General features: G+C 30.4%; 1 protein-coding gene across 1 annotated transcript; it reads left to right on the forward strand.

The window, feature by feature from the left end:
* Nucleotides 1-310: 310 nt before the first annotated feature.
* On the forward strand, nt 311-13,567 carry LOC123272001 (protein yellow-like). The gene is made up of 6 exons (XM_044738572.1): nt 311-699; nt 11,377-11,506; nt 11,808-11,970; nt 12,163-12,522; nt 12,673-12,858; nt 13,281-13,567. Exons 1-6 carry the CDS (start codon nt 417-419, stop codon nt 13,464-13,466), a joined length of 1,308 nt encoding a protein of 435 aa, XP_044594507.1. The 5' UTR covers nt 311-416; the 3' UTR covers nt 13,467-13,567.
* Nucleotides 13,568-19,786: the final 6,219 nt, after the last annotated feature.

Genomic DNA, 19,786 nt, shown 5'->3' on the forward strand with positions numbered 1-19,786 from the left:
TCAATAACAAATAGAGTGCAGTAAAGTTAATAGACAGTACACTCTCTTTCTCATCTGGCGCATATATAATAAATCCTCCTTACGAATGAAACTAAGCCCACGTGTCTCGTCTCTAGTGTGTGTGTGTGTGTGTGATATGACCACGTAAGCCAGATATACATACAAATAGTGAAAGAACAAACACATGTAAGCCACCCCTGCCACTTATAATCTCACACTACATCCTACTCAACGCGAAACGATGCAATTTCTTCCAGGTAGATCGGCAAATTGCCAACTGGGGGTTCAAATATATAACGTTTGGAAATTGTTGGACTCTCAGTTACAAAGTTTCATCCAAGACATTACAACTCATAGTCTGCTTGAAATTTTTTGTTTTGTTTGTTTTTTTTTTTTTTACAATCTAGTCTACGACAATGGCGATTTGTCGTCAGATTCTGTTTTTTGTTATTACGGTAGTTTTTTACAAAAACGGGAGTGCCAATGGATATAGCAAGGCCTGGAGTGGCGGAAATCATTTTGGACGAGCTCCAATTCTCGAGAGATTTTCGTGGCAAGTCTTAGATTGGGCGTACCCAGATCCGATCACAAGGGCTGCGGCAATCCAAAGTGGAGATTATATGCCGGAAAATGGACTACCTGTGGGAATTGAAATTTGGAAAAATAAATTGTTTATTACTGTTCCGAGATGGAAGGATGGTTAGTTTAATTTTTTTTTTTAACTCAGAGCGAATTTAGTCATTTAACCCTAGACTGGTCAACGTATGAGCGTGACGCCACGCTGAATTATATTTTTTTTATTACATCTTCAATATTTACTAAAATTATTCAAAAGAATTTGACTTTGTTCCTTGAACATTTTAGAATATATTAATAATTTTTTCAAACATCTTCGAAAACGTTAAATTGCTGAAAAAAAATTTTCTAAAAAAATTCGCGGGTTTTTCCTCATCGCTTGACCAGAGTCCTAAGTAGTTTTTTGTCCGCGGCGTTGCCGAAAACACCTCTAGTCTCTGCCTGTCAAATGTGTATGATTTGGCAACACTGTACGCTCTAAAAACATTCCGGCAAATCCCTCATCACTTGACCAAAGTCGTTAGGTCGCGTTTTTTGACCAGTCTAGAGTTAAATTTTGTGATTTTCACCCCGATAGGATGATTTAAAAAAAAAATTATTGATGTTATGTAATCCGAGGATCAAGGATCATGAAATAAGTCAATGTTTTCCACAGACGACTGAGGAAGGATAGTCCAGTCGGCAGGGAAATATTAGGCCGTTTGTTTACGACTTCCAATGCAAATGAGGTAAATTGCAATTTTTTTTTTTTAAAAATACTCAGAAAAATATATAGATCATTTTTACAAAAAAAAAAAATCGCGGAAATTCAATTGTTTAAAAAATAGCCTTTTTGCAAGTAGCTTTACATTGAAATATCTCGGAAACTACGCAAAAGTAGTCGAGACATGCTGTGTATGAAATTTAGAGAATTAAATAAGGAACAAAATGAGCCAAATCCGATGTCTCTACTTTTAACTTTTGAAAGATTTGTTTATACAAATAGGAAAAATTTATTTTAAAAAAGTTCTCTACACGATAGGATATCTTTACGATTAATGAAATTCTGAATCGTTTAATACCTACATTGTGGAAACAATTTTTTAATTGTTAATTAACTATTTGTTTAAACAAATAGAAAAAATTTTTCAAAAAAAAGTTCTCCACACGATAGGATATCTTTACGATTCATAAAATTTGCAATCGTTTAATACCTACAATGTGGAAACAAATTTTTAATTGTTAATTAACTATTTGTTTAAACAAATAGAAAAAATTTATTAAAAAAAAAGTTCTCCACATGATAGGATATCTTTACGATTCATAAAATTTGCAATCGTCTAATACCTAAATTGTGGAAACAAATTTTTAATTGTTAATTAACTATTTGTTTAAACAAATAGAAAATATTTATTAAAAAAAAGTTCTCTACACAATAGGATATTTTTACGATTCATGAAATTCTGAATCGTTTGATACCTATATTGTGAAATTGATTTTTCAAAAATTAATTAAGACTTAGAAAAAATTATAAAAATGATGAAAATCTGGGCGGGCACTTTCTATTGTTATTATTCGCTTCACATTATTATTATTTCCCCCAACATTCTCCGACAACGGTTTGAGGGGAATGGCGCACGCGCACTTCCTCGGATCCGGACATCGAATCCCCGCAGAGCTCATATTTTTTTAAACTTGTTAACTGTTTATTTGCATTAAAAAAATTTTAAAAAAAATTTTTTTTTCTTCGTATTGATTTTTTGTTGACGGAAAAACATTTTTATGCAAAAAAAAATAATTTTTTTTAAATTTTAACTATTTTTTAATGCAAAAATTCGAAAAACAGAAAATTAATCATATAAATTCAAAAAAATTTTTTTGAGCTTAGCTGATTTTTTTGCTTATAGAGGACAACAATAGCTTTAATTTAAAAAAAAAAAAAAATAAATCGAATGATTTTTCGCCGAGATACACGTTTTTTTAATTAAAAAATTAATATCTCGTAAACTATTGGTTGTAGAGACATCGGGTTTGGCTCATTTTGTTCCTTATTTAATTCTCTAAATTTCATACACAGCATGTCTTGACTACTTTTGCGTAGTTTCCGAGATATTTCAATGTAAAGCTACTTGTAAAGAGGCTATTTTTTAAACAATTGAATTTCCGCGATTTTTTTTTTTTTTGTAAAAATGATCTACATAGTTTTCTGAGTATTTAAAAAAAAAATTGCAGTTTACCTCATTTGCATTGGAAGTCGTAAACAAACGGCCTAATATTTTCCTGCCGACTGAACTAGGAGTAATAAACTCCGAAACGTTGCGCTAAAATAAAAAAAAGTTTGGAAAATCCAAAAGTGCACACCTCATAACGCTCATTCATTTTTTAAGAAAAAAATTAATTATGTAATTGATTAAAAAAAAAAATAATTAAGTAATTTCTTACATATTTTTTATTTTTTTTTTTTAAATATCAGCGCCCTTTTTTCTTGTCATATGCGCACGCAGTCTAAAAAATCTAGCTTGATCAAGTGGCGCCATAGTTTTCACGTGACAAATAAGAAAAGTTCTTTTGGCTTTGTACGGTTGTAGTGAATTTTAATAAAAATTCAATTTAAAAAAAAAATACGTAAACTAGGCCACTGATATAAAAATACAGATCCAGTTAACCGAATCCTTAAACTAATAAAAAAAGTCCGATCTTGAAATATCAATTTGTTCGGAAGCAATCGTTGGTATATCCAAAATGGGGTGACATCCGGACGTCCACGTAAAATTTTTTTCAAAATGTTTTTTCGGTGTACACCTACTTATATCATTGTATAAATGTAATATGGTTGTGATAGAGGCATTTAAAGATCACAAAATTGCTTGACCTTGATGAGTCGAGTATAAAGCACAACCTCACGTGCTTCGCGCTATGAGGCGTGCAATTTAATATTGACTTATTTCATGATCCTTGAACCTCGGATTACATTACATCAATTTACTTCATTGTCAGGATCGTAATAACCTTTTAAAAAAAATTATTGGAGCAAAATAATAGATCGAAATATTTTTTCCAAACAATAAGGGATATTTGTAAATAACTGCTATTTATTTATCAAATATTTTACAGTACCAATCATTTTTATTATTTTTTAGAGTGATAAAAATGTTTAATGAAAGTTATTGCTAAATATATTTATGAAAAATAATAATTAAGAAAAATTAACCCTTCGTAGGTAGCGTGTCTTTTCCGAACTAAGTCGGTCGCATGGTGAGCGCTCCGCCGCCGTGTTAAAATGTACGCGCTGTTGCCAAATGTAAACTAATACTATTTCCTTGTGAGATAAAGTATTTTTTCAATGTTTTATGATTAAATATAATTTTACTTTTATATTTTATCATAAATTTAATTGAATAACAAAATTTTTTTATTTTTTATCACATGTGATTAAATTTAACATCTAAGACCAGATTATAAATTATAATATGACATTAAATCTAGCTGTCACTTAAAATTTTTAATTTTTTTTAACAAACAAATTTTTTCAAAAAATTATTTTAACAAATTGCATCTTTAATTTTTAAAACGTCTGAATGTCAATTTTTTTATAATTATTTTTGTCATAATTTATTTGCTACAAAAATTCTTAAAGTTATCAAATATCCGCTAAATTAATTATCATTAAGACTAGCCGACACAATCTTTGTAGAGGGGTGTGCTATTCCTTATAGTAGCATTGTAAAAAAATACCTTGGGGTGACTATAGATAGTACTCTCTCTCATGGGAGAATCAAGTAACAAATGTGTGCAATCGCGCTATGAGTATTCTAGCACAACTAAAAATAAACAATGAAATATTTAGTGAAAGTTTACGTATTAAGCTAGTATCTACTTTAATAATTCCTCTCTTTGATTATTGTTGTGCGGCGTATACGAATATGTCAAACAAATTATTATTAAAGATGCAGCGTAAATTGAATTCATGTGTTAGATTTATCTATAAAGTACCAAAATATGAACATGTTACTCCATATTTCAAAAGTTAGGTTGGCTAAAGCTTGCAGCGAGAAGAGATTATTTCATTGCTTGTCTGTTTTATAAGGAAATTCGACTAAATTATCGGCAGCGATTCGGCTCAAAACTAGACTTGTTGCCGGTAGCACTACGTAGAGGTGATGTCCGACAAGACTATCTTCGTATACCGCAGGCTAATTGTGTCATGTATGATAATTCATTCTTAATTCATGGCATACGTATCTGGAATGCAGTGCCAGCTGAGACTGTGGCTGTAGATAATTTGGTTGAATTTAAAATGCTTGCTTCAATCACTTTTTTGAACATGACAATTAACAATTGCAATCTTTATTTTGGATCTTATTTAAATATTTTTTCTTGTAGAATTATTATGACTTTAAATTAAGTTATTTGTTTGTATTAAATAATCTATTTGGATTTTATAATATTTGAAATTAAATCTAATTGCAAACCTTTAATTAGTTAAGTAATCTTGTAACCTATGTAAACCAATGTAATTTAAATATTGATGGCTTTGAGGGAGCTTAGGTTCCAGAGCCAAATAAATTTTTTATCTATCTATCTATCTATCATAATTAGAATTAAATTCAATCAAAAAAAATAATTTGAAAAATTGGCATCCATTGTTATTTTTTTTTTTTTTAATTCGTTCACCTGAAATTTTTTTGTTTTTTCATTATTTAAATAATTAGTAATATATAAAGCCAGACATCTGTTAATTTTAGTATGATGTATTATAAAATAATTTATTTAACAATTGTATTATTATTACTATTTTTATATAAATAATATTTAATATGAGTGTAATTATTACAGTATTTTGAACAAATCACAAGTTATAATGTAAACAGTAAAATTAACATCAAACATTACTTTATTTTTGTACCTCACATGCGGTAAAACAGATTGAAATAATTGGCGGTAACGACATTTGGCAACAGCGCAGTTAGAAAATCTTCCGGAGGCTCACTCGCACCGGGCGGCATAGCGCCGCCCGGTTCCGAAAATTGATTTTTTAAGTTATTTCGTAAATATTTTTATGCTTTTTGATAACGTCACGATTTTTAGAAAGGTTAAAAGAATGCACTTAATTTTTTTCAAAATTATCAATGAACTCAATTTCGAGAAAAAAAAAAAAATGCCGAAAAGGCGGCGCCGCGCTCATTATGCGACCTACGAAGGGTTAATGTAATTTTAGTTAAAGTTTTTGATGAGAGAATTTGAGCACTCGAGGGTGATAACGCCTGTCATGTAATAAGCTCTAGTTAACAGATATTTATAATTAAAATATAACTATCCATAAATTTAGATGTTAATCATTATTTAAGGACATTTTATAAAAAATATTAACAACAAAATGGTTATTTTTACAGTAAATAAAAACAATATTAAAGATTTGAAGTGTAGTAGGGGGATGATATAGCCGAATGGTTTAACATAATTACTTAAATAATTAAATTGTAGTTAATACACTTTTTGTATTTGAGATGAATAACAATATCAATTGTCGAAATAATACTCGGATTATTGATCTTAAATACTAAAAATGTTCAAATTCCCATACAGGAAGCCCCAGAGTTGAACGACGGGGCCATACCTGGGACATTATTGGGAAGCCCATCTTGGCAAACCTATATTGTCCCATGCCCGGGCCATAACTGGGCAATCAGCCTTGGCCGTTCCAATGATTACCCAGGCTTGGGCCAAGACTGAATAACCTAGCCATGGCCAAGCCTAGAGTCACCCTAACTTGGGCCAAGTTTGTGTAACCTAACCTCGGCCGTTGGATGGTAACTCTAACATGGGCCAAGACTGGATAACCTAGCCTTGGCCAATGAATGGTAACCCTAACTTGGGCCAAGATTGTGTAACCTAACCTCGGCCGTTGGATGGTAACCCTAACATGGGCCAAGACTGGATAACCTAGCCTTGGCCAAGCCTAGAGTCACCCTAACTTGGGCCAGGACTGGGCAATCTAGCCTTGGTCAACCCAATGATTACCCGAGCTTGGACTAGAACTGGGTACCCCAACCATGGCCATTCAATGGCGATCCAGACTTGGGCCAGGACTGAGCAACCTAGCTTTGGCCGACTCAATGATTACCCGAGCGTTAGCCAAGACTGGGATGCCTAGCCTTGGTCTTTGAATGGCAACCCAGATTTGAGCCAGAATTAGGCAACCTAACTTTGGCCATTCAATGGGAAATCCAAATTTAATTAATCATTAAGTATTAGAATTTGGAACAGTAAATATTTATTACTTAACGAATATTTGATAGCAAATGCTAAAATTGAAAATTTATTATTTCAACAAAACAATTGTATATTGTCAAAATTGATACGGTCTTAAAAAAAAAAAATAAAAATATTATAATATGATATTAAAAATATACAGCACGATTTAAAAAGTATAAAGTTAATGTAAGAACTTGACTTTTGCTTTTTTTTTAAATTAATAAACATTTGTAAAAAATAGATAATTTTCATCAAAATACAATATTAAATAACATAAATTATATAAATAATAAACCGTCTCACTCTGTCACCATATAGATTTAGCTTATATAAATGGTGAGATGTGCGTTAACTTATCGGTCGTACGGCGTAGGGGTTAGTGGTCGGTCTGGCAAGCGCGCGGCTCGGGTTCGAATCTCGGCTAGGGTAAATGCGATTTTCCCTTTATTTCTATAATTAGCGAAAGTTAGGTCTAAATTAAGAGTTAAGTCGTCTAAACTAGCGTTAGCTCTACATCAAAATCGAAATAAATTATTAACAATTAAAAAATTCCTTTTTTATAATTTCAGCTAACAACTACTCATTTTATACAAAATAATTTAACCGTTTCGTAGAATTTTACTATTTTATTTCAGAGAATTCAATTTATTCGAAATTGGGTTCTTAATACTAATTTGGTTTCACATTAAACAATTAAATTCTAAATATATTTTGTAATCTACTTCTTTTAGTAAATTCTATAGTGGTGAATAAGCCTGGGCTTGCTTTGGCTTAAAAACTTGGGCCAGTCTTAGCAAACAAGCTTGGCACCCTGTTATCACTCCAGACTTCTACCAAGGCTGGGCCAAGGCGGGTTTACAAGCATGGGCCAGAGATAAACAACATTGCGCCAAGCATGGCCCATATCTGGCCCCGTCGTATTGTCCTGTATGGGTTATGGTGCAAACTATTCAATTATGTTAAAGTAGCTCTTTTATTATCCGACTGTTCTAAAAAAAGCTCTAATTGTTACAATTTTTTAAAATGTTTAATTTAATTTCTGTTTATAGTAAAATTTACCATTTTTTGTTGATGTTTTAAAGAAAAATTACTTTAATAATGATTAACATAAAAACTTATCGATTACATTTAATATTGTTCATTTTATAACAAATATCTCTCGACTAGGCTTTCTTACCCATTACTTCTAATTAATTAAGAAGTCTCCAAATCTCATAAATATTTTTGCCTCATTCTAAAAAATTTAATCTATCAATAAATTTTTAACAAGATTTTGATCAAATTCTTATATAACTTAGTACAACGTTCCCAAAAATTTTCCTTACAACTCATTTTACATCAATCTAGAATTTGCAATTTCCATCCAGAAATTTGTCTGAAAAATGTATTCCGTAAATTTACAATATTCAATTTTTAAAAATGATTAATTTTATTTTTGTCTACAGTAAAAGTTACAATTTTTTGTTAATTAAAAAAAGTACTTTAATAATAATTAACATAAAAATTTATTGATTACATTAAATACTTGTTATTTTATCACCAATATCCTTCAGTTAAAGTTTTATTACACAGTAAAAAATTTTTCGTCATTGTGTAGAATGTTAAAGTTTGTGTGTTGAATATTACACTCTAGTGTGTAAAATTTAACATTCTAGTATGTTAAATCATTAAATCAACACATGAGAATGTTAAATTCTATACACTAGAGTGTAATATTCAACACACAAATTTTAACACTCTACACAATAACGAAAAATTTTTTACTGTATACCCGGTACCTTAGTATAAAAAAAATTTGATCACTAAAGAGAAAAAAAAATAGTAAAAATTTCGACCATTGACCCTCGTGAGACCGGAGAAAAAAATCTGTACTTGCAATCGCTGAAAGAAATGTTTTTTAGAATTAGGAAAAAAAAAGTTATTTTGGGTAAAACGGAAATGGACCGAGACATTTGGCTGTACTTGTTGTGCGCTTTAACGTCTTGTGGTATACGTGATGTACTTAGAGGTTTTTAAAAGTATAAGAGAAGTCTCTTGAATCTCGTCTGGCCGACTTCCGGTTTTTATGACAACAAAAAATATCACTAAATTCGTGGTGTTATGTGTTATGTGTTATGCGTATGAATGCACTGAATTTGCCAATTCGTTTTTGAATACCGTTTTTATTGTACTACTGCTATTATTGTAAAAGCATTTTATTTTTTCGAAATTTATGCTCCACAATATTTTATTCCCTTTGATAATTTAAATTTATTAAAAAAACTTTATATGAGTAAAAATTTTTTGTATTGGCAATATAAATTGTCAGATTAAATAAGAGTTTATATTTTTAAAATATTCCCCGAGGAATTTAAATATTTTAGTTAAAATGAATGATAAAAATAAAGAAAAAAAAGTGAGATATAATTTTAAAAAAAATCTAAATAATAAAATGATTGACGTACGTAAAAAAATATCAATTTAAACCGAAAATAGTATTAAAATTAATAAACACACCTGCAGTATAATGCTGTTAATACCTAAATCCGACCTTACAACTGTTGCACCGCGATGATCCGGTAAAAAACGAGGGGATAAAAATTTTAAATAAAATAAGTTGGTTGCGATTACGCGAAAACATACTTAACTCATTTAATGTCTCCGCCCTTAGAGTTTTTAGTTTTTACTCTAAAACGAATTGCCGGAGATTATTTTCAGAAGATACTTACAATAAAACAGGAACACAAATACCGCCAGCGATTTTTAATAATAAAATGAAACATAATATAACCAGAATAGGATCTTTTTTATCCCGCGCGCAGGGTTTTACTGAAATTATTTAACCAGCGTGGGCCGAAAAAATTACCTCACGGGTGTAAATTAAGTTATCATACTGAATTTATGTGCACACTCGGATAATATAATATAATACTTTGATATTTTTATTTAAAAACACCTCCAGCTCCACCGGAATAATGAATATGCTTTATTATTATACTTTTAATATTTTCGGGGTTCGCAGCCTTTCACTTTAAATTGTATCACCGTTATTGTTGTTATTATTATTATTATCTACTTATTCATGCAATATTATTTCACATATAGATAAGAAACGGGATTCTAAACAAGATCAACAAATCACAATTTTGTAACTGATAAAATTCATTTTTTATGTCTGGTTCTAGTAAGGATATAAGATATGAATTCGAATGCGGAATGAACAGACTTGTTTTATTCTTTTTTATGATTCATGAATACTTTAATGGTATTCTTAAACTAGTCAGCAAATCTCACTTATTAAAATTGGCAACTAATTATGATTAACACATAGAGTAGAAGTGAAAATGAAAGTTGTTTAATTATAGGTTGTTTCTATTTAAGGTACTAGAAGTAATGCTCGCGTAAAAATTAGTTATAAAGGTTTAATCCTAAATTTCAAATAAAATATCTAAAATATAGAAAAATTATCAAAGATATTTTTTGTAGAAAATTTCATTGTATTAATAAAATTTTTATTCAAAAGAAAAAAATTTTAAACTAAAAAAATCAATTAAATTTTATTTAAGCCCAGGAAATTTTTTTCAATAATTTCTACTTGATTCAAAAAAATAAAATTCGAAATTAATTTTTTGGTTCGAGATTTTTTCTCTTGAATCAAATTAATTTTTTTATCATTGTAAAATTTTTTTTTTGAATTTTATAATTTCTTTAAGAAAAAAATAAAAATTAAATAATTTTTATGACTTAATTTTTGGGGCGTTTCCACAAAATTAAATGAGCGAAAAAATTATAATGACTTTATGTAAAGTTATATCGTCCTATTTCGCAATAATCTTGCATACTCTTCCATACCATACAATAATTACAATAATTATTAATTTGTTTTCATTTACCTAAAGCGGAAAAAAGAGATCACATTGCATTCTTAATCATCATAAGGAAATCCAATTAAACTCAACATAATTATAAAGATTGTAATCACACAATAATTAGTATAATTGTGATCTTTCTTTCTCAAAATATCTGTAGAACTAGTAGTTGGTAGATCGTAGATCTTAATTCATAGAAATGTTACTATGTTATGTTATAAGTTATAATGTACATGAATACCACTAAAGTAAATCCCTCATGAAAAATTCATAGAATAAAAACAAACTGCATCAAATACTTGATTCAACGACCGATAAATTCGCTTGAACAAAGTTATATATACAGTAGTAAGTCATACGTCGTATGACAGAAAATTTCCATTAAAATTACATCATCATTAGTAGTAATTGAAATTTATCTATTATTTTTTTTCGTATTAACAGATATCTTTATTTTTATATAATTGCTCCAGTTTACGGGTAATTTCATTTTTAATAAATCTATTATATAATCATCGGCGTAGAAAATAATTGCAGTTTTTATTAAGCAATTAATCATTTTATTTAATTATATTACTATTAATTCAGGATTACGATCTTTATACATTTAACAATTAGTTAAAGATTGTTATCCGGGTGTATGTGGTCATTACTTTTTATACGCGATAAAAAACGACGTTTTTATACATAGAGTTAATAATAATAAAATATGCCGCAGGAATTCCAGCAACCTTGAATTACATATCACTGGACACAAACCGCGGTGGTTCACCAAAATTAACGCCGTATCCAAACTGGGCTCAGAATGTTGCTGGAGACTGTGATAATGGTCTAACTACCGCGTACAGGTAATTTTTTTTAAAAACTTATCAAAATTCTAGACTTTAACTATGTAGAAAAATAAAATTTAATTGAATGAAGAGAGAAATATTTGAACCAAGAAAATAATTTTGAAAAGTTTATTAATAATTTATATTATAAATAAACTTATTATTAATAAATTTATAATTTACTCAAACCAAGAATAATTTCTTAGTTTAAGAATTTTTCTACTCAAATCAAGAAAATGAAGTTCTTCAAAATTATTTACTTGATTCAAGTAAATTTTTTTTTCTGTGTAAATTTACACAAAATCTTTTACTACCACAGAATTCACGCAGACGAGTGTGACCGTCTCTGGGTCCTAGATACCGGTACAATCGGTATCGGAAACACAACCGTACAAGCATGCCCTTACACACTAAATATATTTGATTTGAAGACCGATAAAGTGCTTCGAAAATATCGATTACGACCCGATGATATTAATCAGGTAAAATATCCACATTTATTTCTCAAGCTATAAATTTCTGTAAAAAAAAAAAAATTTATACCATACTAGCATTATCTTTGTAAGTATCTCTTTGAAAACACGACAGAGAAAATAATTGTAATAAAATTAGTTTTTTATAGTTGTTATGTCTTACTTATATAATTAATAAACTTTTATTACTCTCCTTCCAAGAACACATTTATAGCTAACATCGCAGTGGACTTGGGGAAAGGCGGGTGCGATGACGCGTTTGCTTACATGTCAGACGAACTGGGATACGGATTAATAATTTACTCATGGGAGAACAATACGTCTTGGAGAGCTACTCACAGTTACTTCATGCCAGATCCTCTCAAAGGCGACTACACCATTGACGGTCTGAACTTCCAATGGGGTGAAGAGGGAATATTCGGTATGAGCTTGTCCCCGTTGATGGCAGACGGCTACAGAACTCTGTTCTTCCATCCTCTGAGCAGCGAAAGGGAGTTCGCAGTATCCACCAGGATCCTACGTGATCCAGTTCTTGCCTTAGATAGTTATCACGAATTCCAGGTACCCAAAAAAAAAAAAAAAATATTTCTAATGATAATGATGATGACTATTGGCTGTCCGATCACCAATTCTGATCGGGATAGGTGATCGACGATCGATTGCGTTAAAATAAAAAAAACTTACCCACCAGTATATTGACTCGTATTTTAGGCATTGCCAGAAAGATTCATGGGCCACTCAACTTCGGAAGTGATGGACGAGAACGGACTCCAGTTATTCAATCTGGTCGATCAGAATGCCGTAGGCTGCTGGAATTCGTTATTGCCTTATTCACCGGCTAACCATGCACTGATCGCCCGACACGATGAGGCTATGATATTCCCAGCTGATGTTAAGGTACATCTATAAACATATACATATATCAAAAATCTAAATCTCTTTTATTATACTATAACCCGTCATATTAAAAATACATTTATTAGGCTAAGTGGTCCAGTTACTGGTTTCAGCCCTTTTTTTTTTAATCAATATTCAAAATAATCGTTGTTATCCGTCGGGCTTACTTTACATCCTATTAGATTCAATATCTTCAAGATCTATTCTTTAAAACTTTTTCATTCCTGAGAAAGTTATGTTTTTAATAAAAAAAATTCTACATTAAATTTTAATGATGTATCACAGTATTCTTGGTAACTAATTAAATTTAATAGCGAAAACGTGCTATTAAATTCTAATAAAATTTTTTTTTTTGATTATGCATTCGTTAAAGTGAAAGAATTTATACAATACTGATAAAGAAAAATTTTTTTAAAAAATAGATTCGACGTGGAATGGTGTGGATAATATCTGACAAAATGCCACAATTTTTGATAACATCTTTGAACTACACCGAAGTAAACTTCCGAATACTGACGATGCCATTAGCCGACGCAATTGCCGGGACTGTTTGCGACAATGCACCATGGAAATTTGTGGACAACAACGCACTTTGGTGGGGTCGATAATAAATAATTAAATAGATAATTTTGTAAAGATTTGATACTTGCAGGGGCATTTATCAAAAATGAGCCTGAATCTAAATAGCTAATTTCAATGAATTTTAATGAAAGAATAAAAACAAATCATCACATGCTTCATGTAAATTTTGTAATAAGTATTAAATGTAAGAGTAATAAATAAAGGAAAAGGATAAATGTATGTTTGGGGTTCAATAAATTTGTACTTTGTATATAAAGTGAGCGGTAGTTCAGGGAACTTAAACATCTTATTCAATATCACCGCGATTGAATATATATAAGCGAGAACCAGGCAAGTTACATTTTCGTTCAGACTCAATATATCTCTTTCTTCTCTGTTTATACTCGTTGAATATTGACACGCGGGACCACTCGTTTGACGTTACGTGGTAAAGAATAAAGTGCACCAGTTGCATCGTCCCCCTTGGATATCTAAATACAATTGGTCGTTTACAACTCGTAGGTATTGAGAGTGTATATCTGGATCCTCTTTTGCAAACTCACCAGCAAACTTTAAACGCCGAGGGTATTTTTTACGGATAACAGCCGAAATATATTTATAATTTTTTTTTTTTTATATTTTCTTCTTATTTACTTTGCTAGTTTGCTTTATTCATCTCAATGTAGTTAACACCGTGCCCAGGTGCGTTAAAATAAGTAAAAAAATAGGACCGAGATTTGCCGACCAAGTTAACAATCGGTTCATCAATAATTCAAGACTAAATTTTGGCAAAGACGGGCTTTTAGCTCGTGAATTTTTTTGTCAAACCCTTACCTATGCTAGCCTTGGTACTAGCGTTGGCACAGACTAGAAATTTTGCAGAAGACAGACGATTGAGGTCACTGAACGCCGAAAATCTTGCATGATGGGGTAATTTTCTAAATTTTAAGAAAAAAACGGCAACAGACCAGCTAGAATTTCGAATTATTCGTGGTCGCTCCAGGCGCTTATAATGAACATATATCCATCCTAATCTGCGTCGTTTAGCACAAGCTTGGGGAAAAAAATATCTGAAACAAAAAAAAACGGATGCTGAATGTGAATCACCCCCCAGGAGCCAGATGGCCATCACAGCTCGCTCTTCAAAGCCCCAAACCGATATAATTTTACGTTACCTGGTAATCGGATCCTGATATACGACTTTCTTTCGCACCTCAAAAATTATCTGGATCACGCCCACGCTTCACAATAAAATATGGCCACGTGCTTCTTGGTTCTTCCTGAAATTAAATAAATTAAAAATTAGAACGTTATTCTTTTTTTTTTTTTTTTGAATAGTTTTTAGGATAAAAATTAAATAGTGTAGAGGGAAAAATAAAATAAGCCAAAAAAATGGTTTAGAAATAAGCTACGGAGGATTTTATTATTTTAGGAGTTTGAGAATAATGAGCCAGATCGAAAAGAAGATTCACGCTTCAAATGCTAATTTAGTTTGTATCGATGCGATCGAAATCCTGGATTTTTTTTTAGAAGTACCGATTTTTTAGATTTTATTTTTTATTAGGCATTATGTATAATAAAAAAAATGTATATTTTTTAATAAAAATTATTCTTCGCAATTTTTTAGTGTTATATAAGAAATATACTATTGGGTAAATTTATATAATACTTTTTATAGCGAAAAAAATTACAGCTTAGACTGAAGTGAACAGAAAACTGAAGGTAAGAAGTAGACAAAAAAATAATGTATTAATCTTTGAAATTTTCGGTCAAGTCTACACTTTAGCGTACGGCTGAGGCTGGGGCGTAAAAATAATAAGTTTTAAAAAAAAGTAATGTATGATTACTGCAAAGTCAGTAGGAAAGAAAACAATAGAAAGGTGTTAAAGGTGGAGTTGTTGGCTGTTTTTAAAAGTACTGACGGATTATTACAAAGAAAAAAACCGCGGCCCTCCTGATTACACAGTGTACCAAATACTAAAGCTGACGATGGACGAGTTGTACGCCCGAATATATGTATATATGAAATAATAATACTAAAATATTTGTATGCCTTCGGCGTTTGTTACTTTTATCTATATATTTAACTTTATTTTAATTTAACGTTTACACTCTTTTGCTCCAGGGATATATGTGTATTTTAGCACTTTGTCTGAGACTATATATTATTACTTTCACGTGAAAAATGTAATTGATGGTTTCAAGTCTACTCTTTGTTTTATTATTGTTATTGTTCTCTTACTTCTCGAAAAAAGGACTTATTATTTCAACCATTACTGTATTTTTGTAAACAAACAGTTCATTTTTTTTAAACTCTATTTGTCGCAAGGTTTTAATTATTTTTAGTGAATTTTCCATTTTTTTTATTAATAAATGGTTATTGAAGTATTTTTGTAATTTATAGTGTGTATCCATAAAATTAAAATTTTAAGTAAATTTCGGACTAACAATTTACAAAATTAATAAAAATTTTTTTTTTGAAACAGAATACAATACGTCAAATTTTTGCAATAATTAAACAAAATATTTCAAAAATGATGAGCCAATCATCATTTAACAATTTTCCAGACTGTCAAATCAATTATTTACTTTATGACTATTTCTTACAATTTTTTGCTATTTTTAACGTTTTTCCATAATTTATTCAAAGTTGAAAGGTGTACAAGCCAAACCGACTTTATATTTGTACTCAGCGCAACAAAATACAAAAGAAAAATACTTGATCTCTATTGGTCTACCATTTAAACAAACTGCAGATTTGGATCCAGCGCATCGAAATACGTACACGGAAAAAATTTTCTGGAAAAATTTACGATACACCTATTGTAAAACTAGACTGTACTTTCATATATTATATATTATTATAATAATTATGATAATTATTATTATTATTACAAAAAAACATTATTATACAAAAAAAATTTACTATTTATTTATCAAATTTTATAACTTACTATCATAATTTCACCATTATTATATTAAATTCAATTTGAAAAAATACGATATTACTATCGTAAATAGTAAGAGAATAAAAATTAAGATTTAAACATATCATTATTCTTGTATTCATTTTTAAAATTTCTAGTGCTGCCTCTGTATCTTTCCAATAGCAGTAACAAATTTTACAATAGTTGAATTGGAATTTTTTTCAATTAGTGTATCAGGGAGACAACTGTACTCCGAATTACTCAACTCGATGCCAACTGTATTCAAACGAGGATCTACTTTTTATCCAACTCGTCGCTAGCATGAAAAACTCCAAAAAACTCCCCTCTATACCAAATGTAAATTGGTGAAATGTAAATGCGTGACTAATCACGGTCGGACATCAATGACCCATAATCCGATTGCCCAGACCTAGTATTGGACACAATTCTTTTACCCAGAGTTCCAATTATACAGAATTTCTATTACACAGGCATCCGATAACACATGATATCTTTTACCCAGTAATTCATTTACACAGGTTTCTTTTGCCCAAACTCTTCAATTTGATCTCAGTAGTTCTTGCAATAAATAGCGCCAGCATAACTAATTATAATTTGAAAACATTTTTTTTATTTCAACAATTGACGAATCAGAGCCGCCTTATTATTTAATATTTCCACGTCGTACATTTAATTTTTTAATGCTCAAAATTATAATACTATGTATCTGCATAACTTTACCTTATTTATAAGTTACAAAAAACAAAAAAAAATTTTTTTTTGAAATTCAAAATTTCTTATTTTTGAAAAAACAAAAAACACACGAAGAAAAAAATTTTGCTATAGGAACTCTATAGTAGTTAGTTAGTTGTAAAAAGTTCCAGTAGGTTAACGTATTCTTATAGTAACAATACCGTTTGGCTCCTGCAACTCTACATCGATGAGCTCTGAGAGCTAAACGTTATTTACCTCTCACAACTTTACAGGATCGTTCTGAGACTATAACAAATTTTTGGAAGTCTGCTTAATAATTTTTTTTACGATTTAGCATTGATAATTTAATAAATACATGCGGCAGAATGAATTTATATTGCCAACAATAATTGTATATGACAAATAAGAATAGTATTATGATAGAAATAAGATAATAATAGAACTTATATTACAAATAAAAATTATTTGTAAAATAAAAATATGGTCGTCACAAAATTATCTTATTTTCTTAATTATATCAATAGATATTGGACATAAAATCATTACCGTATATGCACGAGAAAAGATAAATCCGAACAAAAACAGTTTCACTGTAAAAAAATCGCGCCAAGTCCACGTTCATAAGACTATTAAGAAAAAAAATTTTTATTTCTTTACAAAAAGATATAAAATAAAAAATTTAAAAATCCAAGTAACCGATATGGTTGTATATGATTTTCGGAAATTAAAAAAAATTTTGTTGTAAATTTAAAAATTAAAAGAAACAATTTTGGAACGTATTTAGTGTGCGTGGTTACGAAATATTTCACTTTTTATGAAATTCCTAAAATCTATCTACTATTAGGACTTTTAAAAAAAAAATTGAAGTACACAATGACGCACACCAAGTACGTTCCAAAATTGTTTCTTTTAATTTTTAAATTTACAACAAAATTTTTTTTAATGTCCAAAAATCATATACAACCATATCGGTTACTTGGATTTTTTAATTTTTTATTTTATATCTTTTTGTAAAGAAATAAAATTTTTTTTTCTTAATAGTCTTATGAACGTGGACTTGGCGTGATTTTTTTACAGTGAAACTGTTTTTGTTCGGATTTCAGTATTTTTTGTAATTATAATAATAAAAATTGACAATTTTAATTTAATACATTTCCGGTGGCAAACTATCCCCTTTAAGCTATAGTTCATGTAAAAGTTATTCTTGCGCCGCCTGGCGTGTGTAATTGCAAGCTGTCAAATATCTTTTTTTCACTGTAGTTTCTCATCTATTATAAGATTAGCATGCATCCTTATATTATTTAGTCTCTGGCCGTCCGGTTTTTACATAACACAAAAGTTAAAATCTAAAAATCTGGGTCGCTATAGTTTGTGCTGATTATTTTTAATAATTTTAAATAGAAATTATAAAGATAATTGATAATAATCAAGTAATACGCGTAATAAAAAGCATGAACTACTATTATAAAATATCATATAAAAAAAAAATCAAAATAAATTTGAAAAAAAATTTGTAACCTCAAAAAACCGTTCTGCTTACGGTATATACACACTCGGTAGTCTGGCTTGAAAACGGAACTTGGCGCCAGACTCTATCGAGTCTGTTGATTACTGAGTAAAAGATATCATGTGTTATCGGATGCCTGTGTGATAGAAATTCTGTATAATTGGAACTCTGGGTAAAAGATGCACTGTATCATAAAAATCTGGACAAACGAATTCTGAGTAAAAGAATTGTGTCCAATACGAGGTCTGGGCAATCGGATTATCCCTAATAGCCACGCTTTGATTAAAAGTAGTTGGATTTCAGCAGTTACAGTTAACTTGACATCAAGTTTGCCGTAAATTTTTACAGTACAACAGTTGTAAACAAATTGACTAAAATCTACAGCCCCAATTTGAATACAAGTTAACACCGAACTTTTGGTTAAATTGTACTACAATTTTACTACAACTTGAATAAAATACTTGTACTGCAAGTCTTGACGTCAAATTGCAGTGTAACTTGTAGACAACTTAAGTAAAAACGTTTGGTTTGCAACTTTTTTCATCAAGTTGGCTACAAATTTAGGCAGTAGATTGAATAAAAGTTTGAGTTAAAATGGCTATCAGGGATGGGTCATTGATGTCCACCCCCAATCACTTTGCGTCGTCTAACATCATGTGGTACTTACTGCTTGGTCAACTTCTTTTTTACCAACACTTGCTCCTTTATCTGCTCAGGGGCGAAACGCGCGAAAAACCCTGATAGCCACAGTTTCAGACCAATCAAGTTGGTGTCAGATAGTTGCCACCAACTTAGCGACAACTTGCGGTCAACTTCCGAATTTGTAACTGTTGGTGCCAAGTTGGCTACAAGTTTCTGAGAAAAAAGAGACCAATCTACTGCCGCAATATGTCGCCAAATTTCTTGAGAAACTTATCGTCAACTTGGTGTGAAAAAGTTTCAGAGCAACTTTTGCCGACAACTTGGTGAACAAGTTGACACCAACGGAGTTACTTTCCAAGAGTTGCCGCCAAGTTGGTGACAAGTTGCGGCAGTAGATTGACAGAAAGTTGCGGCCAACTTGGCTATCAGGGGAAACGCGCGAAAAAGGCGAAAAAAGTTGCGCGCGACTGCCGCTTAAAACGCTCTCTTTATCACCAGCGGCTGGTATAGGAACTAAATTAGAAACCTTAGATATCCACTGAGAGGGCGTAAACCAACCGAATTGTCCCTGGAGAAG

This window comes from Cotesia glomerata, linkage group LG9 (assembly GCF_020080835.1).
Source record: "Cotesia glomerata isolate CgM1 linkage group LG9, MPM_Cglom_v2.3, whole genome shotgun sequence".
Classification (NCBI taxonomy): Eukaryota; Metazoa; Arthropoda; class Insecta; order Hymenoptera; family Braconidae; genus Cotesia; species Cotesia glomerata.

What these genes read in the sequence shown, in the direction of transcription:
- LOC123272001 (XM_044738572.1), top strand. Translation starts at nt 417, where the DNA reads ATGGCGATTTGTCGTCAGATTCTGTTTTTTGTTATTACGGTAGTTTTT. An exon ending in ATAGTTATCACGAATTCCAG is followed by an intron (nt 12,523 to 12,672) that starts GTACCCAAAAAA and finishes CTCGTATTTTAG; the next exon opens with GCATTGCCAGAAAGATTCAT. An exon ending in TATTCCCAGCTGATGTTAAG is followed by an intron (nt 12,859 to 13,280) that starts GTACATCTATAA and finishes TTTAAAAAATAG; the next exon opens with ATTCGACGTGGAATGGTGTG.